This window comes from Octopus bimaculoides, chromosome 4 (assembly GCF_046866305.1).
Source record: "Octopus bimaculoides isolate indiv1 chromosome 4, ASM4686630v1, whole genome shotgun sequence".
Lineage (NCBI taxonomy): Eukaryota > Metazoa > Mollusca > Cephalopoda > Octopoda > Octopodidae > Octopus > Octopus bimaculoides.
Genome location: NC_142931.1, coordinates 99797056 through 99821288, shown reverse-complemented (window position 1 = coordinate 99821288; position 24233 = coordinate 99797056). Strand labels below are relative to the sequence as shown.

Below are 24233 nucleotides of genomic sequence, written 5' to 3'. Positions count from 1 at the left end.
TCATCTGTTTGGTGAGATATGAAAGGTTTAGCCTACTTTGAACTTTTAAACTCAAACGAAATGATAACAAAGGAGATCTACTGCAAGTAGCTTGAGCGGCTTAAGTCAGCACTAGAAGAAAAGTGACTATCTTTGGTTTCAAGACAAAAGGTATTCTTCCATCAGGATAATGCTCAGCCACACACAGCGAGGATGACATTCCAAAGGCTGGAGCAGTTTGAATGGGAAACAATGCCCCACCCACCATATTTGCTGGACATTGCCCCATCTGATTATCATTTATCCCACAGTCTTCAAAATATGAATTCTGCAGATGAAGTCAAAACAATACTGGAGGAGTAATTTTCATCATGGACAAGTGAATTTTGGGCCTTGCAAATCTACCAGATCAGGGCAGTGGTGGCCAGTATTATTATTATTATCATTATTATTATTATTATTATTACTTTTTTTTTTTTTTGAGGTTAAGGTGGTGAGTTGGCAGAATCATTACCATGCTGGACAAAATCCTCAGCCACGTTTCTTCCGAGTTTGTGTTTTGAATTCAAGTGCCACCAGGGACGACTTTGATTTTCATTCATTCAGGGTCGATAAAATAAGTACCAGTTGAGCATTGGAGTTGATGTAATCGACTTAACCCTTCCCTCAAAACTGCTAAGCTTGTACCAAAATTTTAAATTTGAAAATTTGATTAAGATGGCAAGTTGGCAAGATCAACAGTACATCAGACATAATGCTTAGCAGTATTTTTTCTTATACTTTACTTTGAGTTCAAATTCTGATGAGGTCAGCTTTGCCTTTTATCCTTTTGGGGTTAATAAAATAAGTGTCAGTCCAGCACTGGTTTCAATATAATCAACTCACCCCTCCTACCGACATTGTTGGTTTTGTATCAAAGTTTGAAACCATATAAAGTGGCAAGTTGACAGAATTATTAGCTCAACAGCATTTCTTCCAGCTTTTGCATTGTAAGTTCATATTCCAACAAGGCTGACAATGTCTTTCATCTTTTTGAGGGAAATAAATCAAATACTAGCCCAGTAGTGAGGTCAATGTAATTGACTTGCCTGCTTTCCTCAAACTAACAGGCCTTGTGTCAAAATTTGAAACTGTTATTATTATTATTGCTGTTCTTATAATTATCATTATTAAGGCAGTAAACTGGCAGAATCATTAGCACACCAGGTGAAATGCTTATGGTCTGAGGTCGACTTTGCCTTTTATCCTTTTGGGGTCGATAAATTAAGTACCATTTGAGTACTGGGTTCGATGCAATCAACTATCTCTCTCCCCCAAATTTCAGGCTTTGTGCCTATAGTAGAAAGGATTATTATTAACCATTATTAATTCTCTCTGAGGGAAGACATCATTTTTGGTATGATTTATCTGAGCATGCCAAATGAATTTTTTCAAAAGTTTTTTGATGTGATTATAAAGTGAACTATAATTGCCTAAGGAAGGGCATAATTATATGTGGCTATCATACTGATAATTATGCTACAAGATTTAACACTACAATGATAAAAAAAAAAATAGAGAGTAAACATAAAATCATAACACACAACTAAATGTACAAGGAAAAGAAGGTGATAGGACATACCTACGAAGAAGTTGTTGATGTAATTGGATTCTGATATAATTACTAAACTGACACAATCAATATTTAATCAGTAGATTAAATACTTTATAGTATTAAAGATATTCTTCTGCATTCTGTGTTCAAATAGTACTAAGTTTAAATTAACATTATAATTCCCCAGAGTTGATAAAATAAGCAGCAGTCAAGTGATTGGATTCAACAAGGGACTTGGGTGTTTTTCTGCATGCCTGTGTTTATTTTAATGTGTGTACATGTGTGTTCTTGCTTAACTATGTGTGTGTCAATGTGAACGTTCATATAATGTTCTGCAATGATTTTGAACATTTCTATATTGTCTGATAATTTGAATATCTTTCTTGTTCGTCATGTCAATGGTAAACCTGTTTGACTGTTAGGTGTGCTAAGGTAAGTATTGTATTGTACCTTGCCTGAAGTACAGCAGAAGTACTAAGATTTGAACTTATGACCAAGTTACTTGTAAGGCAATACATTATTTACTTTACAAGTCATGAAATTATTAAATCATAATTACAATATGGAATCAGATTTAGAAGGCCAAATATTTTGGTGCTCCTTTTTATGAGACCTGTATAATTGTTTGGATAAGTATCAATATATGACTGGTATGTACACTCTTTGAATGGATCAAACCAATGAGGGAGTCCATATGTGAACATTTAGCTAGTCAGATATAGTAGTCAAATCTCTCTTAAATTATACTCAAAAAATCGAAAAGAGGAAAGATACACAAGATTATAGAGTTGTAGATATGTCTTGCTTGAAAAAATGGTGGCGTGGTCATGCTTGGAATGCCTTTAGTTTGCTCAATAAGGACCAAAAAAAAACTACAAAAGCAACAGCCCTGAATGGATGGGATGTCAAATTTACTCATGTGAGACGAAAACTTAGAATATTGAAGAAAGAATACAGTGAGGTATTTCATGACATTTTACTCTCATTTTTTAAATTTAAATTTTTATTTTTGTAATATTTTTTGACGTGACACATCTACATTTTGTAGAGGAAATCGTTATAATCAATCGAAACAATAATTTTTTATAACTAAATAATTAAGTTAATGTTAGCATGTTTAACGTATGGTGCATTAAAAAACTAACTAGAAATAAATTTGCGATATGACAGATTGATAAACAGGTTAGTTTTAGCATATTTAGTGCAGGTAGATTTGATTGCTATTTGAGCGACCACGTGAAATGTCACAATAACATTATCCGGAATAAAATTTAAGCAGATAACACATCGCATGACACCGTTTAAGAAACAGCATGGTGGATGTTGTTACGAAATATATCAGTGCTGGCTGTAATAGCACACCTCATGTGGCAGACTGGGGCAAGAATGGCTGTATTTGCTTTGGATCTTGTAATTCTGTAGTTGTTTACCAACCCCAGGTTAGTGTATCTCTGTTTACATCGTTAATGTATTTTATATTTATTGATAACGGTTACTTCAGTATGACTATCACGTTTGGCTTTTGATATTTTGTGCTTGCGTAATGCATATACTGGAGTGAATGACTGAATCGAGAGTAGCTTTGGTTTCGAGCTTTTTACTTGTGAGTTCAAATCCCTTTATTCTTTTCATCTTGCTGTAATACAAGTGATTGGATATGATCGTCTTCACCACTGAATGCCGTGCCCCATGTATAGCCACCGTTTAATGAATGAACCCACTAAAAGAATAATGTGTATGTGTACACACACATAGGAAACAGTCTTTTAATACTTTCGGTTAGTGTTACTATTTATTCACAAAATGTAATATAATAGAATAGATAAAATAATATTTAACACTTAATAAAAACATAGATGATGTAATCATCACACCGATTAATGTTCATACGTTTGAAACATAGTTCTAATTTCTTGTAACTAAGATTTGTTAAAAGCCTTACATCTGGAACCCAGCCGTAATAAAAACATCTCCCCCCCCCCCCCCACAGACTGTTGGGCCGGATAATCTACAGAAATGAAGGGTTCCAGCCTAAACTATAACATCTTATATAAAGTCTAGATGTACAGGCACTGTCATGGTATTAGCTGTCAGAAGTGAAAGTAGAAAAATCTGACAAGGAACGTTACTGCTGGTTTGAGTTGATTCTTTGGCTACTGACAGCTAATACCATGACAGTGCCGATCTACATTGTCGATTGTAAACTTTCTTTCCTTATGACAGTACGACTATATTTGAGAGAGATTTAGTTGCTATTTTTTGCACGTCGAATTATGAAGTAGAGTCTCCCTCGTTATCTTGAAACTAGTATAGTTGATCTAATCAGTTCTCAATATATCTCTAATCTTTTTGCTATCGACCCTGGAAAGAGGATTGGTACAATCAACCTGGACAGGTTTTGAACTTAGATCGAGATTAAGTTACTGTAAAGGATTTAATCTGATGCTCTGTCGTCTCAGCTACTGCCACGGTTTTGCAATCAGCGGGACCCAATCAACAAACTGTCCTCAAATGTACGCAAATGATATTTCTTCCGGTTGGGCCCTATTGTATTACTACCCACATAGACCATCAGAGGTGAATCACCTAATGATGAAGTGGTGCTAGATAATTGTCAGCAAGATGAGCATCTAACAGTGATTAAGTACTGGAATGATTCTCTGAAGGTAACTACCAAACAAAAACTCTTAGTCTTTACAAATTGCTACACACACACACACACACATTTCTGATATATTTACAGGCACCTCAATCCCTTTGATAGGCGCAGGCATTAGTTGTGTGGTTAAGAAGCTTGCTTCCCAACCTTCTGGTCTCAGGTTCAATCCCACTGTGCAGCACCTTGGGCAAGTGTCTTCTACTATAGCCTAGGTCTTAGCCTTATGTGTGGATTTGGTAGACAGAAACTGAAAGAAGCCATTGTGTATGTGTGTGTATGTATATATATATATATATATATATATATATATATATATATATATATATATACATATACATACACTATGGCTGTCAACTTGTTGACTGAGGAAGATTGTCACTGAGCATTAGGAACATTGTGCACTCTCAAACAAATTTATACTTTACACTTGTGGTTCCGCTAATTTACTAATGAGCCCAGCTCAATAAACATGTCCGCAGATATTGCAAACCAAGCGTATCCCATTCATTACACTGGTTGTGTGTTTTCAACCAACTCAAATTCTGCATGAAAAATGTGCTTTTACGAAATTTTATATATATATATATATATATATATATATATATATATATATATATATATATATATATATACATGTATGTGTGTGTGTAACCTATGAAGTAGATATATAAATATCTCCTTAAAAATGATAAACTACATTAATCAATTTTTGAATCTTATTGGGTTTTCACACACACCAGCCTCAATCTCACATCCCCATGAACCAACACTTGGCAAATTCCCCTGTCTATGCTTATGCTTACACCCATTAAATACACACATCAACACCAATCTCCCCATGCTCACTACCAAGCATGTACACACACTGACATATGCACCTCCACACTCATCCCCCTCCCGTTTTGACTCCCCCCTCACAGAACAGTTTTTATCTTGTTACCTCCCTCCAATTAATTTTTTCCTTTACTTTCTTTTTCCCTCTCTCTCTTTCACACACACACACCGTTGCTCCTTCAACTTTTCTTTCTGAAAGACTAATGTCTGAAACATCAAGACATTCAGTACTCACTTCAAGCATCAAATTAATGCCAGATTTATCATACTTTGTTCTTTCTGTGTTATATTTTTTTTACTGTTTGTTTTTTACATTACAATATATAATGGATTAAAGAATATTCTACATTTATATTGAGTCCTGTAATTTATCACTTCTGGTGAATCACCAGATATATGTATATATATATATATATATATATATATATATATATATATCAATCATCATCATCGTTTAACATCTGTCTATGTTAGCATGGTTTCTACAGCTGGATGTTTTTATATAACACCACATGGGTGCGTTTACACACATTCACATATATATATATTTCTGCTGTATTTTCAGGTATCTCAATCTCAAATAAAGGATGCTGGCTCTATTTTGTCCACACTGAAGTCTCACAAAAATAGAGTAAATTGTGTAAGATGGATGAAAACAAGAAAAGGTTTGTTATTGTTTTGTTCAACTGTCTTGGAATGATTAGTTACCAACATCAGAATTCTCTTTGTCAGCAAACTCAGGTCATACCAGAAATATGGTCAAAAGCAATCAAACAATGACCATCCCATCTTTTTTCTCAGCTATTAGAGACTGTGGATCACATTGTTCAATGTATCCTTTTATATGATGGTAGGTGTGGTTTGAGGGAGATTTGGCTTCTGTTTCCAGTAGGTTGAGCAACCAAGCAGAGCAGCGATAGGGAATTCCTCACCCACAATTAAATGTGAAACTACCTGCTAACAGTTTCTATAAACCCATATAAAATACAGTTCCAGCCTTAAGACCCTAACATTTATTTATATTACATATGAATTTGTAAAAAAGATTTATTATGTTTTCAGTATCAATGCACCCTACTCCTGGTTTTTATGTGCTTGCAATTAAACTGGTTCTAGAAATTGTTGCCCATTCCTTGTACACAGAATCTCTCACTAATTCTAGCTCTTAGTGATGATCTTACCATATTTTTACGAGTACAAATGAATGGAAGGCCACTCTAGTGGGAAAGCTAAGGCTGTGGAATCTGCCAATCTTTGATTTGTAGATCAATTTTGCAGAATGTAAGATTTTGTCCCTCTTCATTGATCAGATGTCTTCAAGAGAGTCAGTTATGTGTCACTACTTTTTGCTTCATTCTTTGAAGATGGCTCTTTGTATGTCTTTGAGAAATTGAACAAACCAAACTTAGCTATATCCTTGGCAAGTTTGGTATCATGAAATAATCGAACCCTCTGGTCCTCTAGTTTCAAGTTTTTAGCTTATTTATTTTTATGGAAAATTTTAACTATCATCCCTCATCTGAGGCCTGGTTTATCAAAATTTTTGAAAAGTTTCTTCTATCTACAATTAGTGTCTATCTAGGCATTCAAGATCACCAGCTTAGATTCAGGCCTCTTCATTCTACAACTTCAGCAGTCATGCAATTCTCAACAACTTTTGCAATTGCATTTGAGTAGAAGAAAAATACTGTGCACAGGACAGTTACTGAAAACCTAGTTGACCATTGTACAGGGTGGGACATAAAGATCTCCCACATTTGGAGGAGGCACCGTGTGGACCTTAAGTTGAAGTAGAGAGGTGGGACAGGTTTCATTTGGAAGGTTAAGATCTACCATTTTTGTATTCATCATTAATTGCTCAAAAAAGTTTTTTCTTTTTTAGAACCCATGATAGTTTGGATTGGTAAACATCGTGGCTTTGTTGTTCAAGTGTATTATGAAAACAACCACTCTGTAATAGCAATGCAGCAAGTATTCCATAGACACTTTGCACTGTCAAAATGCATCTGTACCAGACCGGAAAATGATTTTGCTTTGGATTTCTAACCTTTATGCAACTGGATCCACATTGGAAAGAAAATCTCCTGGCAAACCTGGGACCATTAGAACTCCAGAAAATATGACATCAGTGACAGCATCTATTCAGCAGTCACCAAAGTGTTCTGCTTGTAAGCATAGCATAGCAATATCTAGCCGAAGTTTGAGGAAGATTCTGCATGCTGATTTGAAACTGGATCCTTACAAAATGATGCTAGTTCAAGAATTAATTGAGACAGATCATAACAATTGTAAAGCCCTATGTGCGGATATTCTTGCACAAGTTCCCACTGCAGCTGTTCTTCTGAGTATCGATGAGGCTCACTTCCATATCAATGGAAACATAAACAAGCAGAATTTTCACAACTGGGCTGAACATAATCCTCATGAACTCCACAGAAGACTGCGTCATTCGCCTCATGTAGCTGTTTGGTGTGCAGTTGCTAATTTTGGAATCATCAGACCATACTTTTTTGAAGAAGGTGATGAAACAGTAACGGTTACTTTTGGCTGGTACATTGAAATGTTGGAGAATTTTTTATGCCCTAAACTTGATGGGTTGGATATCGACTGTCTATGGTTTCAGCAGGCTGGAGCTATGGCTCACACAACATAATGTTTGCTTGGAGTGTTCAGAGAAATGTTTCCTAGACATCTGATTTCTTTGAGGGGAGATGTGGGGTGGCTGGCAAGGTCACCAGATTTAAACCCTTGTGAGTTTTTCCTTTGGGGATACCTAAAGGAAAAAGTTTTCTGACATCATCCTCAAACTCTTGAGGATTTGAAAGAAAGGAAATCAATGCAATACTACCTAAGATGACATTGAGAACTTCCAAGAATGGCTGCATCAATGTATTGCCAACAATGGCTGCCATTTGCCTAATTTAGTTTTTAAAACCCAGTGAAGTAAACAGTTTTTTATGTACTTTTCAGAAACATAATAATTTTTTTCCTGGATGGTTGTGTTCTCTTTTTATATTCATTTATGATGTGGACGATCTTTATGCCCTACCCTGTATTTCATTGGATGATCTCCACTAAAGCATTCTTTAAAAGGGAAGATGGCCAGTTCTGTATTTGAAATGTAAACAAAGGCCAAATTTCAAGAGCAATATTCTAAGACTCAGGAGATGTATGTGTCTGCTTTGTTCTTAATGTTTATGTCTCTAAAGTACGAAGTCTTGATAATGAGCAGCTGAAAGTAATGAGCTATACAATTAATTTTATGACTTCTGATTCAAACCTAGCCCAGTCTTAGTTATCTATAAACTGAACATACTAGCCCAATCTGACTGGCTATTTTGCAGACAGAAGATTGTAACTGTTAGCAGCCAATTCACTGTGATTTTGGTTACTCCTCAAACTGTCCATTTCTACACATCATTTCTGGGTCCAAGTTTCAGGCCACATGCTATCTCTGGAATAACAATCCAAGACACTAATTGTCACATTTTATACAATGTTTTCTTTCTCATGACATGTTTGAAAAATGACAGTTCAGGTTCAACAAAGAAACAGTATTCTTTAATCATTGGCTGACAATACATGAAGCCCACATTCACAATTAGATCAATCACCAAAACCAGTGATTGGCTAAATCTTAATTATGTAGACCTATTGTAGAACCTTCAAGCATTAAATACAACATATGAGAAAATGTAAATTGTACAAAATGCATTTCTTCCAGTAGCCCTTGGTTGTTTCAAAATGGCAGCTAAAGACCATCACCATGAAATGTATATATGCTATAAGTACAATTACATTCATACCCTCTGGTTTCACATACTTGGCTCAATGGCACAACAGAAGTCAACCATATCATTAATTATCTTCAACTCTGGACTACAAAAAAAAATGAAGCCAACTTTGTTGACAACAAAAATCCTATTTAAGTTAGAAATTTATTATAATGGGACATTTTCACTTGAAGATGCAATTTAAGGTTATTGGTCTCAAATACTATTAGGTGGCTGTCCAACATTATACCAGCTCATAATCAATAAGGAGGAAGATTGCCTACCATGGAAAACAAGGTACAGTTTGAAACAGTTATGCTCCAACAGATTTTCATATCTTCAGATTGCAGTGATACTCGTCACGATATCCCACATATCTTCATCTTTATGACTAATTTTAGTAATCTAAGCTGTGGCTCTATGGTAAGAAGCTTGCTTCCAAACCACATGGGTCCAGGTTCAGTCTCACTGTATGGAATCTTAGGCAAGTGTCTTCTACTATAGCTTTGGGCCAACCAAAGCCTTGTGGGTGGATTTGGTAGACGGAAACTGAAAGAAGCCTATTGTGTGTGTGTGTGTGCCTTTGTCTTGATATCGCATGATGGTTGTAAATGAGTATTACCCCCATGCAATGTTGTTAACTTTCAATCTTCCATGGAAAACATGGTCATGGGGAAATATTTCCTTGCTTGGAAACAGGTTAGGTTTCACTTCTGGAATGGCATTTTGCTGTAGAAAAGCTGACTCAATAAATTCTGTCTGGTATCATGCAAACAGAAAATAGATGCTAAACTATGACGGTGATGATGTGTGATTATATTAATTGTTAAATTTGTTCCATCTATCATCAGCTGCAGAATGGGAAATCATTTCTGGCTCTGTTGACAAGACAGCAATTCTGTGGACTCAAGTAGGCAGTCAGGTAACTTTGTTTCATTTGTTTCTTTCTTTGCATTTCTCAAAAAATCTTTTCCATAAACTCTAAATCACTCTCTTAATTGCAAAACCCCTCCTCAAATCCCTTAGTTCTTTGTTAATTCCCTGACCCTTCACTAATAGTATAACATGAAAGTAAATGAACAAGAAACTGTGACCTCATCATGACATTTGGTAATTATACAAGTCCATATATAAGTGTACTTGTACTATATGACATTCTGTGTCATATTGGATGTTATTGCTATACCTTATGTGATACTACTTGTGACCATATTTTGTGCAGTGCCTATACTCCAAGTATGTGTATTACATACACATGTGATGTATATAATACATGAAGTAGATATGTACAGGGGCTAGTCGAAAAGGTAGCAACAGTACTATATGTGGTGACTGTTCTGGGCTGAGGTGGTGAGGCAAGACCTTCGTACATTGGGCCTCACCGAGGCGATGACTACGGACCGAGACCTTTGGAAATGGGCTGTGCGTGAGAAGACCCGGCAAGCCAAGTAAGATCGTTGCCAGTGCCCCTGGACTGGTTCTTGTGCGGGTGGCACATGAGATGCACCATTTTGAGCGTGGCCGTTGCCAGTACCGCCTGACTGGCTCCTGTAGGATTTTCGAGCGAGATCGTTGCCAGTGCCCCTGGACTGGCTTGTGCGGGTGGCACATAAAAGACACCATTTCGAGCGTGGCCGTTTTCGTGCGGGTGACACGTAAAAGCACCCACTACACTCTCTGAGTGGTTGGCGTTAGGAAGGGCATCCAGCTGTAGAAACTCTGCCAAATCAGACTGGAGCCTGGTGTTGCCATCCGGTTTCACCAGTCCTCAGTCAAATCGTCCAACCCATGCTAGCATGGAAAGCGGACGTTAAACGATGATGATGATGATGATGATACATCATGTGATGGTTATACATCATGTAATTACTATATATTATTTGTGGTAAATATACTGCTTGTGGTAACTATACTGCAACGTTTCTCAAGGTGGTATGTGGCTAACTTCAGAATGAGCTGTGTGTTGCAATAAAGGTTTAAAGTGTCTTTTATTCCTTTACTTGTTTCAGTCATGTGACTGCGATCATGCTGGAGCACCACCTTTAGTCAAACAAACCAACCTCAGGACTTATTCTTTGTAAGCCTAGTACTTATTCTATTGGTCTCTTTTGCCAAACCTCTAAGTTACAGAGACATAAACACACCAACATTGGTTGTCAAACAATGGGAGAAACACAGGGACACAAACATATACAGACACACAAACACACACACACACACATATATCTATATACAACAGGCCTCTTTTCAGTTTCTATCTACCAGATCTACTCACAAGCCTTGGTTGGCCCAAGGCTATAGTAGAAGACACTTGCCTAAGATGCCACATAGTGGGAATGAATGCAGAATCATGTGTTTCGGAAGCAGGCTTCTTACTACACAGCCATGCCTACACCTGTTCCACTAAATCGTGTGTTTCTTTGCTCTGCTTCTTCTTATCATTTAGTAAATCTCTGTACCATCTGCTGAGACTCTTTACTGGTTTTCTTTCACTGTTGGTATATCTTCACCTCCGATCCTGAATTTCACTTCTTTTTGGACTCCTTTCACGAAAGCCATTTTGGGCTTTGAATTTCATTCTCGCCCATCCTATTGGTTCGTCCAACCGCTCTAACGTTCCATCTGCTGCTTCTCTACTTTCTCACAGTTTGTTGATCTTAGTAACATCTCCATGACTAGCACAAATAAGATAACTGATATCGTGCACCCAGCTGCAATACCTACTTCAATCGTTGTGAATTTTGCTGCCGTAAATCTCATCCTCTGTTTATCGTAATAATATTGCATGTGTTGTGGCATTCTCAGGTGTTTGACTCAAGATAAGCTATACGAGTTATCTCCCTTAGACCATTTCCATGTATAATTTCGCCTCTGCTGCATTTATATTTTAGTCAATAGGCTGTCTGTCATATTTTAATATAAATGAAATAAAACTTTACAGACAGACCGAGATTAGAATTTTATTGTTCCGGTTTCTCTCTTGCTATAGAATTTTTTCTCTGTCAATTCTTATAAATATTAATGAAAATATATTTACATATATATTACCTTTTTATCATCTGCTTTCATTTTCACTCTGAATGAAAATTTATATAATTCTGTCTTTTGTGCAGGTTTAAATTTTCTATATTTTTTTGAATTTATTTTTATTAATATTTATTTAAAAATTTTTTGTTGTTACTAAATCATGATGATGACAGCATTGTTGTTGTCAATTTTTTCATCATTCATCACTCCCATTTCTATGTATTCAAGACATCTGTTGTATTGCACATTGCTGCTCATCTCAGTCTTTCATCTTTTTATCTCTGATGCCCATTACTCATTTGATGATAGGCCTAACATGCTAAATGGTCCTTCGATGGTAGGTTTAACACCACCTTCTGGACCTGATTCAACACCAACACCTGGTCTTTAGTATAACATCATCTGATCGTTGGGTACCTATAATGAAATCCAATCTGTTTCAAGTATTCAAGCCAGACCCTTTAGTTCTTTCTCTGTTCATGACTTTTCCTTCAGATGTTCAGGTTGGACATAAGTGCCCTGAGCTACGAACTCTGGCTTAAAAAGATTGTGGAGACTGCTCTTTCTTCTCTCACTGACTTACTGAAATAAGGCTGTGGACTTAATGGTATCAGTTATTTGTTTATTGACATTAGGGTCCTGTGTACAAATAGATGGGTTCACTTCCTTTTTATAATCTCAACAGTCTGAGGTTGAAATACGTTATATAACGTTTCTTTCAGTTATTTACAGCAGTATAATGTAGTTTGAAGGAGAGTTGGCTATTATTTGTGGTAAGTCCAGCAACTATGCAGAGGTTCTGTTGTCGTGTAGTGAGGAGGTGTTCCATGTTCTTTCCTATTCTTTATAATTTCCTTTCAAATGTCCCCATATAATCACAGCAGCTCTTTGTGTTACATGGATCCAGCCAACCTTTCTCCTTTACTTACTTCATGTGAATTTTGAACCAATGAGAATATTTCAACATGGTTGCTTAACCTGTCTGAAATAGCTGTCAAATCTCCCTCAAATCATGTGCTGTCTTAAAAAAAGGAAAGACACATTGATCTGTGCCTAAAGACAATTCAAAATTGGAGGTGATCTGTTAGACTTTTGGTGGTCTTCCTCCTTCCCTCTGGCATCATTCCTAACATAAGATGTCATCTCACTAAAGTATTCTAAAATAAAATTAGTTAATCTGTCCTGGGCTAAGACATTGGCCTTTCTTTAAAAAAATGACCTTTGTTAGTCTCCTTGGACTGCACCAGATGCCCCACCATAGATTTCAAAAGTCTGAATTAATCTCCATCCTATGTCTTGCTCCATTCTCACCCTACTACTTGCCCATACTTACTTAATGTTTCATCTAGCTATCTTACCACAAAGTTTTCTTTTATCTACCCTCATTTTTTCTCTCTCAGCAAATGGAGCTTTTATGTGGTTATTTGACCTGCTAGATATAGCATCCAAATTCCCCAAACAAACCCTATTGTCCTGAAAAGACAGTGAATAATATAGTATAGGCTTAGTATTTTGGAAACAAGTGACAGATTGTTCATGATTCAAATACTTTTAATCATTGGCCTGCTTATTTGGAGCCAACTTAACGTTATACATCAACAACAGTTTTTAATTCTAAAAATATAATATCTGCTTGCTTCAGCTATGCACTCTCATTTATCCTTAACCACATTAAATATTTAACATTCAACATACTTACATTTCAGTTCCAGTGTTCCCAAATTCTGGCTGGGCATGATGGTGCTATTACAACTTTGGACAATATAGAAATTGAAGATTTGGATTTTGAACCAAAATCTGAAGTAACTGAATCTCCTTCAAGCCATAACCTCATTGTAACCTCATCTGTAGATTCTACAGTTAAAGTTTGGCACCGGTTTAATTCTGAAGGTAAGCACCTGTCTCTATATCTTTTGCATCATTCTGATTGTTTAGGTGAGCCACAGATGTTCTTAGAATATTAATATTTTACCTGAAGGAGACCAGTTTCATATTGAGTCACTAGCATCATTGAATCTCCATGGCCAAGTCCCTTTTATCTGTAAGTAGGTAGTATGATATGTGAAATCGGTCATTACTGCAAGCAGTGGCAACACTGTGAAACTGATGCAAATTTCAATGTTGTATATACTAAGTTGAAGTCTTATTTTCACTTTTATTCTTATCAAATGCAATAAACTGTAACATGGTCCTACGTTTAGTTTTAACCAAGTTACTCAGATTGATTCACACTGTTGTGACCAATTATTTGTGAATAAAATAAACCTCAGCCTTATATCTAACATCCTTTCAGTTCCGTCAGATTATATACAGGGACCATATTGTCCTCTATCACCTCCTTTCATTCTCTTTCCAGCTTGTTCTTTTGTATTCATTTTTATTTGGTATAGTGTGTTATTTATACCTGTCTCCCATTTCTTCAGATGTTTTCCTTTTCTGGACATGTTTTAATCAGTCTTTCTTACTTTATCATGTTGCCTATTTTCCTAATATATTTCCCAATAATTGTATACTTTCCTTCTTACAATTAAGCATACAAATACCTTAAGTTTGTATTTTGAGTTTGTCACTGTATTTCTGTAGCATGTATTTATGGATACATATTTAATTTAGTAAAGTTTATAGTTGACTATGAAATCTAGAAACTGATTTCCTGTTGTATCAACAATTCATGGAAATAAAGAGAAAAGCCAAGGAGATAATTTTCTTTTTACCTTAGCAAGAAGGGATTGTAACATAGCTCCATTAAGATGCATGAGAAAGATACTGGGTAGGTGTCTGCTTGAAATTCTCAGGTAAACAGTAAATGGCTCACTATCGGTTTTGATGATGAGTATTCACTTGTTTGATTAACTGAATTACCTACTCTTTCAGTTAGCATGTAAGTGGCTGAGTGTTTCACAAGTACTTGTCTCATCATCATCAGTTCACATGTTTTTCATCCTGTCATGGGTTGGATGAGTCATCATGGTCTGAGCTGTTTCTTGTTAGGAACTACAACTCAGTAAAAGTCACTCGTATATTTCATTTGCACTTAGTTTTTCTAGATGCATGCCCTTCCTATCACCAACCACTTTACACAGTGTACTGGGTGTATTTTCTTGTGGCACTAACACCAGAGTATTCAGTGACATAAAGTCTGTAAACTGAGGAGCAGAATAGGAGAATAATGACTGCAGAAATGGGTGGTTGAGAAGCAGAGGTATGAGTGTGAGTGTAGAGAGTATTCATTAGTGCATTTACATTTTCTCGGGTGACTTTAGAGGTGGCCGGGGTGGGGTATAAGAGAGAAAGGGAACAAGACCTGAGATGGAGCAGATGGGTGAAAATGTGGAAAGAACGAGAATATAATGGGGGAAAAGGCAGTGATATTTGGGGGTAATGTCAGTAGAGAAGTGATCAAAGGTAAGAGTGGATGATGAGATAAAAGCAAGAGATGTTGGCTGGCAATAGATATGATCCAGGTGAGTGATAATGCTGACTGGTAGTACAACAAGGTGAAGCTAAATTGTATTGGGTAAGGAGATGAGGTCAATCCAATGTGAACTCATATATGCAGGCTGAGAGAATGGTGAAGGGGTCAGAGTAAAATGAAGTGGATGATGCTGAGTTGACAGATGGTGGGCAATGAGTGAGGAAGAGATGGAAGTGATGGGGGCGGGGGGACAAGTGATCCATAGGTATACATGAGGGAAGTGAAGGGGCAGCTTAGTAGGTTTGGCAGGGTGCAAGCTTGTCATGATTTCTAAACACTATTTTTGTAACTGAGCATGTCTTGTCATGGGCAGAGATTTTCTGCAATTTTGCATATTACACATCAGTACAGTCCTTTGTCATTTCTTCTGTTTGATGCAACATCATCAGATCATCTTTCACTTCTTGTTTCAAGTCTTCCATGTTCTCTTTCTTCCTCATGTTTGACTAACTTCCTTATGTAGAAGTCCTCTTCCGTACACATTACATGTTCATACCAGCACAGCCTCCTCCCTTGCACACTATACCTAATTCGTCTTATACCCAGTCTTGCTCTCTGTTCATCTGTACTTTGACATTCATGCTCACTAACATTATATTTCCATGGGAACATGCTGACTTCATTTCTTTGTAGCCTTCACATGTCTTCTACACTCATTGCTCACATCTTGCTATCATGTAGCATCACAGTTGTAATACTAACAACCTACCCATCACTCTGTAGGAAAAGATCATTATTAACTACTGTGGTAATAACCCCTTACCTTTGTGTGTGTGTGTGTGTGTGTGTGCAAGCATGCATACAGATAGAGAGATAGACATATGTATATGGATAGATAAGTAAATATCCTTATGTGTATATTTATGTTTTTCTCTTTACCCTTTCTGGTCAGAATTTCATGACATCCAAACTATATCATTGAATACTGGGTTTGCCCTTGATGTGGCTCTGGTTTCACCTGAAAATTCTTCAGGTAAGTTATGGATATTATTCTTTGCTGTATTTGATTTTAAAACCATGTACCTAAATTAAAGCATCACAATTATTCAAACATCAAAATATATGTAAATATTCTGTCGACTTTCTCAGAATTTCATTGAGGTTTATCTTTAACATTAGTTACAAAGTCTAAAAGTGTTGTTAAAATGTTAATGATAGTAATGACTGTGTCGGTGGTGATGTTAATTATAACTGTGGTGATGGTGATAATAGTGATATTAGTGATGACAATGTGTTGTTGATGGTGGTGGCCCAACACGATTGGTGAGACTGATATGTTGATGTTCACATTGAGTTGGTGCAGGAAAATTGTAGGCGAGAAAAGAATTGCAGAAAATCAAAGCCCTTTTGGATGTTTTACATATGAAGCAGCAACAACAGCAATAGCAACATTGTCCCAGATGCAGATGTTTTGTCATTGTGCGTCTGGTATTAACAGCATAGTCCCAGCCAGATATAAGTGTAGAATTTCATTGTGGAATTCACTTGAACTTTGCTGAGAGTTATAAACAGTGGCTCCTGAAAAGGAAAACTAGCAAATGGGACAGTTTTTGATGTTGTATGTGGATCTAACCACCAGAGAAGATCAATGACTTTGACACCTGAAGGACTTGGAAACTTAAGAACCCTTCACATGGTCAGAGATTTAGGGATATCCTTACTGAGAAATTTGATGATAGGGAGGAGGAGCTACAGTCCTGTTACATAGAAGGCAGCTGGGAATTCCTGCAAGACAGTTTGCTGAGTGCCACAGACCAAATCTATGGTTGGTGCAAAGTCCCTTCCAGACCTCAGGTAACATGGTGGTGGAGCAATAGAACAAAGAAACAGGCTTGAAAGGCCTGGATGAGTTGGAGTAGCAGGAGAATGTATCAGATAGCCAAAAGGGAAGTTAGGAGACAGGTATATATAGCCAAGGGAGTAACAGAAAAGAAGTTTGCCAATGTTCAGCAACGTGAAGACCAAAGATCTGAAGTGTTTCAGATTGCAAGACAGTGTGTGAGAGAAAACCATGATGTCATAGGAGTGAAATGTGTCCACATGGATGATGGTGCCCTTGTGTTTAATGATTCTGCAAAGAAAGAGGCTTAGAGATGCCATTATGAAAGACTGCTGAATATAGAGAATGAATGGGAGGAGGAGAGTCTGCCAAAGGTTGACCCAAATGTGGGACCAGCTACCCAAATCGACAGTACCCTGGTAGATAAAGCAATTAAAGATATGAAGGCAGGGAAAGCACCTGGCCCATCAGGAATCACTGCTGAGATGCTTAAAATATTGGGCAGAGTGGGTTATAGTCTTTGTCACCCGCATCGTAAATCAGGTGGTTCATGAAGGAATCATACCCAATGACTGGTATAGCAGCACCATAGTCAACTACTACAAGGGTAAAGGTGATGCTTTAGATAGAAATAATTATAGGGGTATCAAATTATTGGATCAGGTGATGAAAGTCATGGAGAGGGTCAAAGCCCAACTAATTAGGAAGAGAGTTAGCCTAGATGAGATGCAGTTTGGTTTTGTGCCAGGCAGAAGCACCACTGATGCTATTTCTGGTAAGGCAACTGCAGGAGAAATATCTAGCCAAAGATAAACCTCTGTACTTGACTATTGTTGACTTGGAGAAGGCCTTTGACAGGGTTCCCCCAATACCTTATCTGGTGGTCAATGTGGAAACTGGGGATAGACAAGTGGTTGGTAAGAGCTGTAAAAGCTCTGTACAGGGATGCTATCAGTAAGGTGAGGGTTGGCAATGAGTATAGTGAAGAATTCCAAGTAGAAGTAAGGTTTCACCAAAGATCAGTCCTCAGCCCCCTCTTATTCATTATAGTCCTCCAGGCAATAACAGAGGAATTCAAGACAGGCTGCTCCTGGGAGCTCCTCTATGCTGATGACCTTGATCTAATAGCCAAGTCACTACCAGAAGTAGAGACAAAGTTTAGGGTGTGGAAGCAAGGTCTAGAATCAATGGGCCTTAGGGTTAACCTAGCAAAAACCAAAGTGTTAGTAAGTAGGAAGGCTGTCAAACCACAATCCCCTTCAAGTAGGTGTCCCTGCTCGATCTGTAGAAAAGGCGTGAGTAGAAACTCCATACGATGTACCTGGTATAAGCTATAGACACATAAAAGGTGCAGCAAAATCAAAGGAAGGTTAACCGGGAAAATAGTTTTTGTGTTTGGCAGATGTACAGGGGCAATAAGCACTGAAGATGTACAGAAAACAGATTCCATCACATGTCAGAGGGAGAAACTAGAAGTAGTTGATAACTTTGTGATACCTAGGTGACCAAGTCTGTCATGGGGCTGGTTGCTCTGAGAGTGTAGCGGCTAGAATAAGAATAGCCTGGGCAAAGTTCAGGGAGCTCCTACCTCTGGTGGCAACTAAGAGCCTCTCACTCAGGATGAACGGTAGACTGTATGATGTATGTGTACGAACTGCCAAGCTATACGGCAGTGAAACATGGGCCATGAATGTTGAGGACATATGTAGACTTAAAAGAAATGAAGCTAGTCTGATCCGCTGGATGTGTAATGTCAGTGTGCATACACGACAAAGTGTAAGCACCCTGAGAGAAAAGTTGGGCATAAGAAGCATCAAATGTGGTGTGCAAGAGAGACTACTGCACTGGTATGGTCGTGTGTTATGTATAGATGAGGACAACTGCATGAGGAAGTGTGACTCCCTAACTGTGGAAGGAACCTGTGGAAGAGGTAGACCCAGGAAGACATGTTTTGAGGTGGTGAAGGATAACCTTCAAACATTGGGCCTCACAGAGGCAATGACAGGAGACTGAGACCTTTGGAGATATGCTGTGATTGAGATGACCCGGAAACTAAAGTGGGATTGCAGCCATGCATTTTTGGCCCAGTTAAGAGTACCCCTGATGCGTTATGCGATATGATATGCTTGAGAAGACCTGTTGAGTCAAGTAAAACTAATATCGTAGTTGTGGCCAGTGCCTCCTGACTGGCTTCTGTGCCGGTGGCACGTAAAAAGCACCATCCGAATGTGGTCAATGCCAGGTCCGCCTGACAGTGGCATGTAAAAAGCACTATCCATTTGTGATTGATGCCAGGCCCACCTGACTGGCTCCTGTGCCGGTGACATGTAAAAAGTACCCGCTACACTGTTGGAGTGGTTGGCATTAGGAAGGGCATCCAGCTGTAGAAACATTGCCTGATCAGATTGGCTACTGGCTCTCCAGACCTCAGTCAAACCGTCCAACCCATGCCAGCATGGAAAATGGACATTAAACGATGATGATGATGATATTTGTGGTGACTTTGAGTGTTTTTTGTGGGTGTTGTCTATGATTGGAAAAGCTAAGGTACAAAAATGGGATCTGGTGATGTTTGTAGATGGTGACAGTGATGGTGGTGTTGATGATGGTGATTTGTTCTTCAATTTTCAGGTGTGATCCTTGCTTGTGGCTGTGATAATCAGAAAGTGAACCTCTATGTCTGGCAGCAATGTCAGGTATGTATATATTACTACATTAGATAGATTAATGATTTAAGGTTATTTCTATCAAATCTGCTACTTTTAGTGGCAGTTATGATGATGGTGGAAGTGATTGAAACAGTGCTATATTGTGAGAATTTCTTTTAAATGATTTCAATAATCCACTGAAAGAATTTAATTCTGTACTGCAAATTAACAAAGCATGCTTTGCTAACCATTCAGCCGTGAAATATTTAGCAGAACCTGCTTGTCAACTTAGGTGACTGATATAAGTGTAATTGTTTTGAATAGAGCCACCAATACAGTTTTTAAATCCTAATCTTGTCTGTATAAAAAGTAATTCCATTTCCCCAGTAACGTATTCCAGTCTGTTTCATCCAACAAACATAAGTTCCAGTGTATTTCTTCCACAATAAATTTCATACAGTTTCTCTCAACAATAACTTCTTATTTCCCCCCACATGTTCTACTCAATTTTCCATCCTTATTCCAGTTTGTATCTGCTGTGTCTCTGTCTGGCCATGATGATTGGGTGTCTGGTGTTGATTTCTGTGTTGAAGGTAAGCACTGGGAAATTGCCTCATGTCATTATTTTAAATTGTCAAATGTTTTTTCCCAAAAGAAAAAAATTTATTCATTTCCTACAGTCATCTATGTGAGTACTTATGAGACTTGTCTTGCTAATGACCTTCAACAAGACAGAAATGTCCTGAGTTGCCTCAATATCTACCAAAACTCAGAGCCACAACTCAGTATATCCTTACATTCAAATTTTGGAGTTGCTTTCCTTGTTTGTTTTTTTTATAAGAATTATCAATCAAACTAAGGGCTTTTCCCTTCACTATTGATGCAGGTGTGGCTGTGTAGTAAGAAGTTTGCTTCTCAACCACATGGTTTCAGGTTCATTCCCACTATATGTCACCTTGGGTAGATGTCTTCTCTAAGTTCTGGGCCGACAAAAGCCTTGTGAGTAAATTTGTTAGATGGAAACTGAAAGAAGCCTGTTGTACGTATGTACATATGTGTGTATATTTTACTGTTTCCTTGCTTTGACATCACATGATAGTTGTAAGCCAATGTCGCCATCATGCAAGTGGAATCCTTCATTTCCAATATTCTGTAAAAGACATGTCTGGTCATGAGGAAATGTTATCTCATTATAGATGAGGGTTGGCAACTGGAACCGTAGAAAATCTGCCTTGACAAATTCAGTCCAACCCATATGTGCATGGAAAAGGAAAAACAAAAATGATGATGCTGTAATTTTAGCAGGTTAAAAAAATTGGAGGTAACTTTCCTTCATTAAATATTCAAGAAGACCTTCCCACCACAACAGAATTGAGATCTTAAAACCAAAGTGCCAAATATTAGTGTGGGTGCTGGTGCCATGTAAAAAGCACCCAGTACTCTGTAAAGTGGCTAGTGTTAGGAAGGCCATCCAGCTGTAGAAACCAAGCCAAACAGTTTATGGAACCTGGAACTGTCCCTGGCCTTGCCAGTTCTTGTCAAGCCATCCGACTCATGCCAGCATGGAAAACCAACATTAATTGTTGATGATGATGATGATGAAATATATTAGTCTGCACTTGATTTATATTTGAAGCATTTGTATTCAGGCATAGCTATGTAGTTAAGAAATTGAACCCACTGTATGCTACCTTCAGTCAAATACCTTGTTACAAACTCAGTTTGACCAGAGTATTGTAAAAGAAATTTGGTATTCAGAAGCTGTGTGGTGGCCCATAAGTTGAACTGTGTCTGTGAGAGCAACTTCCTCAATTACTCACATCAGCTTTGAAGATCCTTTAAAACACTAGGTGTACTGCTCTTCCTCAGCTGAGAAATAAAAACATGATGTGTATGTGTGTGTGATAATAGTGTTGGGTATGTTCCTAGTGATATGCTGATAAAACACATTCACTGTCTATGGCTACCTGGGAATTCCTCTGTACGTTGAGTATAAAACAAATGATAGAGACGGAAAATGCAATACACGGGGAACTTTATTGCTTACAATGATCTTTTCTACACATCTTGCATCAATCCTCCATGGGTGGGAAACTAGACAACTTGGTGCAGAAGTATTTCGTCAGGTGATATAATTAGGGCTATCTCGTTAAATGAACTCTGTTTCATGAAACACATTCTCATGAACACACACACACACACACAAATATGTATATGTATACAGGGTGGCCTAAAAATCATGAACAAAATAAGTTCAATACGCTTTGGAATTATCTAAGACATGCTTCAGTTGTTAAAAAGTTGAATAAAATAATGATGAATACACACATACTTGTCCATGATGAACAAAATTAATAATATAATATAAATAAAATGTGAAAGGGTTTGGTGCGTGACTTTTGGCTCACTCTATGTGTGTTTGCATACATTCACACATATATGTGTGTGTGTGGGTATACATATATATATATATTTGTTTTTTAGAGCTACCATGGTATCTGCCAGGATAATATATCCCTCTAAACTCACGCATGTACGTGCACTCTCTCTCTCTCTCTCTCTCACACACACACGCACTCTGGATTCTCCTAGGGTTTTAGTGTATGAATGTCTAACAACATTTTTTTTCGTTTGTTTTCTTTTGTTTTAGCTCTGATGTTTTTATCTCTTACTTTTCTTCACCCAATAATTTAAAAGGCAAGTTCACATAAGAAAGGATTATTATACAAAGTAGCTGGCATATTAGTCTGACCCTTTGACTTTGCTCTCAGTTCTTTAAGATGATCAAGACAGTCCACTACTTATTTCTTTATGGCTTTATAGCAAATTAACCGCCATTTCTATAAATACAAACATTATATGAAAAACAATATGTATATATAAAAGTCTAATAATTTAATAGTAATAAATGCATGTTGTGTTTGTTTATGTTTAGATAATGGTGATCTTCTATTGGCAAGTTGTGGACAAGATTTCATTGTGCGTATATGGAGGATTTCCCAGAAAACTACTCCCGAGGAGAACAGTAACATTATAGTCAGGGATAAGCCTGCTACTGGAAATATTCAGATGAAGGAAACCCTGATCAATGTACAGAGTAAAGGTATGTCATTATATATCATGTATCTGTCTGGTGGACATTGGCACAAACTGTTGAGAGCCAACCTAGATGATTAATCTGTTCTGTCAAAGTCTCTGGGTATCAGCAAACAAACATATTTTGATATTATTTTGGGTGTGTGAGTCAGTCATCCAGGCCTCTTCTCCACACACAAAGACATGCTTACATTATGCAAAATCAAAATCATCATTGTGCCCATTGTGACTTTATAAGCAAAGTCCATAACTGGACTCAAATTACGTTCATGTATCCATCGCAAATACATGCAGTATTTTTTCTATCCTTGTTTTTTTGTTTTCCAATCCATTCCTTCAAACGTTCATATGTCAAAATTGACAGGAGTAACTTGTTATGGTTATTATTATTATTATTATTATTATTATTATTATTAAGAAGGCGGTGAGCTGGTAGAATCATCAGCATACCAGGAAAATGCCTAGCGGTATTTCGTCTGTCTTTACATTCTAGGTTTAAGTTCTGCCAAGGCCAACTTTGTTTTTCATCCTTTTGGGGTCAATAAAATAAGTACCAGTTGAGCACTGCGGTCAATGTAATCGACTTACACACTCCCACCAAATTTCAAGCCTTTTGCTTATAGCAGAGAAAACTATTTTTATTATTTAGGTGGTGAGCTAATAGAATCATTGATACAACAGACAAAATGCTTAGTGACTTTATATTCTGAGTTCAATGTCCACCAAGGTCGACTTTGCCTTTCATCCTTTCAGAATTGATTAAATAATTACCAGTTAAACACTGGAGTTGATACAATCAACTGGCCACTTTGCCCAAAATTTCAGGCCTTGTGCCTATTGTAGAAAGGACTATTATTATTATTGTTATTCTTTTTTTTTCAAAGGTTAATAAAAAACAAACGCATGATGATACAAGAAAAAACGATGCCCTCCACTCCAGGCCATGGTGGGTACTACCTGAAATGGAAAAAAAATGGCATTTAATGAACTTCGTTGAAATACAAAGTTTTTCATGCATCTTCATGTGTTTGTTTTTTATTAACCTTTGAGATCGGGGCAACCTTTCTGCTGCACCCTGTATTTGGTTACAGTGTTTTACATTCAAGAATCAGATACCATTGAGGTTAAGTTTGCCTTTCATCATTTCTGGATCAGTAAAATAAAAGTACCAGTCAAGTACTGAGTTGACTTAATCAGCTCTGTTCCCTCATTAAATTTCTGGCTTTGAGCCTATATAATGAATTATTATCATTGACTCTTTAGCATTTAAACCAGCCATATCCAGCCCAAATATTCTACTTGTTTTATGTTCAAACTGGCCATATCTGGCTTCTTGCTCCAGTCCTAGGAAGTCATTCTAAAAACAAA

At 37.3% G+C, this 24233-nt stretch overlaps 1 protein-coding gene across 1 annotated transcript in view; it reads left to right on the top strand.

Moving 5' to 3' along the window:
* The first annotated feature begins 2869 nt into the window (after window positions 1–2869).
* The window catches only part of LOC106878490 (elongator complex protein 2), a 49301-nt gene continuing 27937 nt past the window's right edge, over window positions 2870–24233 (top strand). The window contains exons 1-8 of the mRNA XM_014927711.3: window positions 2870–3012; window positions 5632–5731; window positions 9691–9761; window positions 13573–13756; window positions 16234–16314; window positions 19753–19817; window positions 20296–20362; window positions 22705–22872. Of these exons, the coding sequence (XP_014783197.1) occupies window positions 2887–3012; window positions 5632–5731; window positions 9691–9761; window positions 13573–13756; window positions 16234–16314; window positions 19753–19817; window positions 20296–20362; window positions 22705–22872 (862 nt within the window). The 5' untranslated portion in view covers window positions 2870–2886. The remainder of the gene's footprint in view (window positions 3013–5631; window positions 5732–9690; window positions 9762–13572; window positions 13757–16233; window positions 16315–19752; window positions 19818–20295; window positions 20363–22704; window positions 22873–24233) is intronic.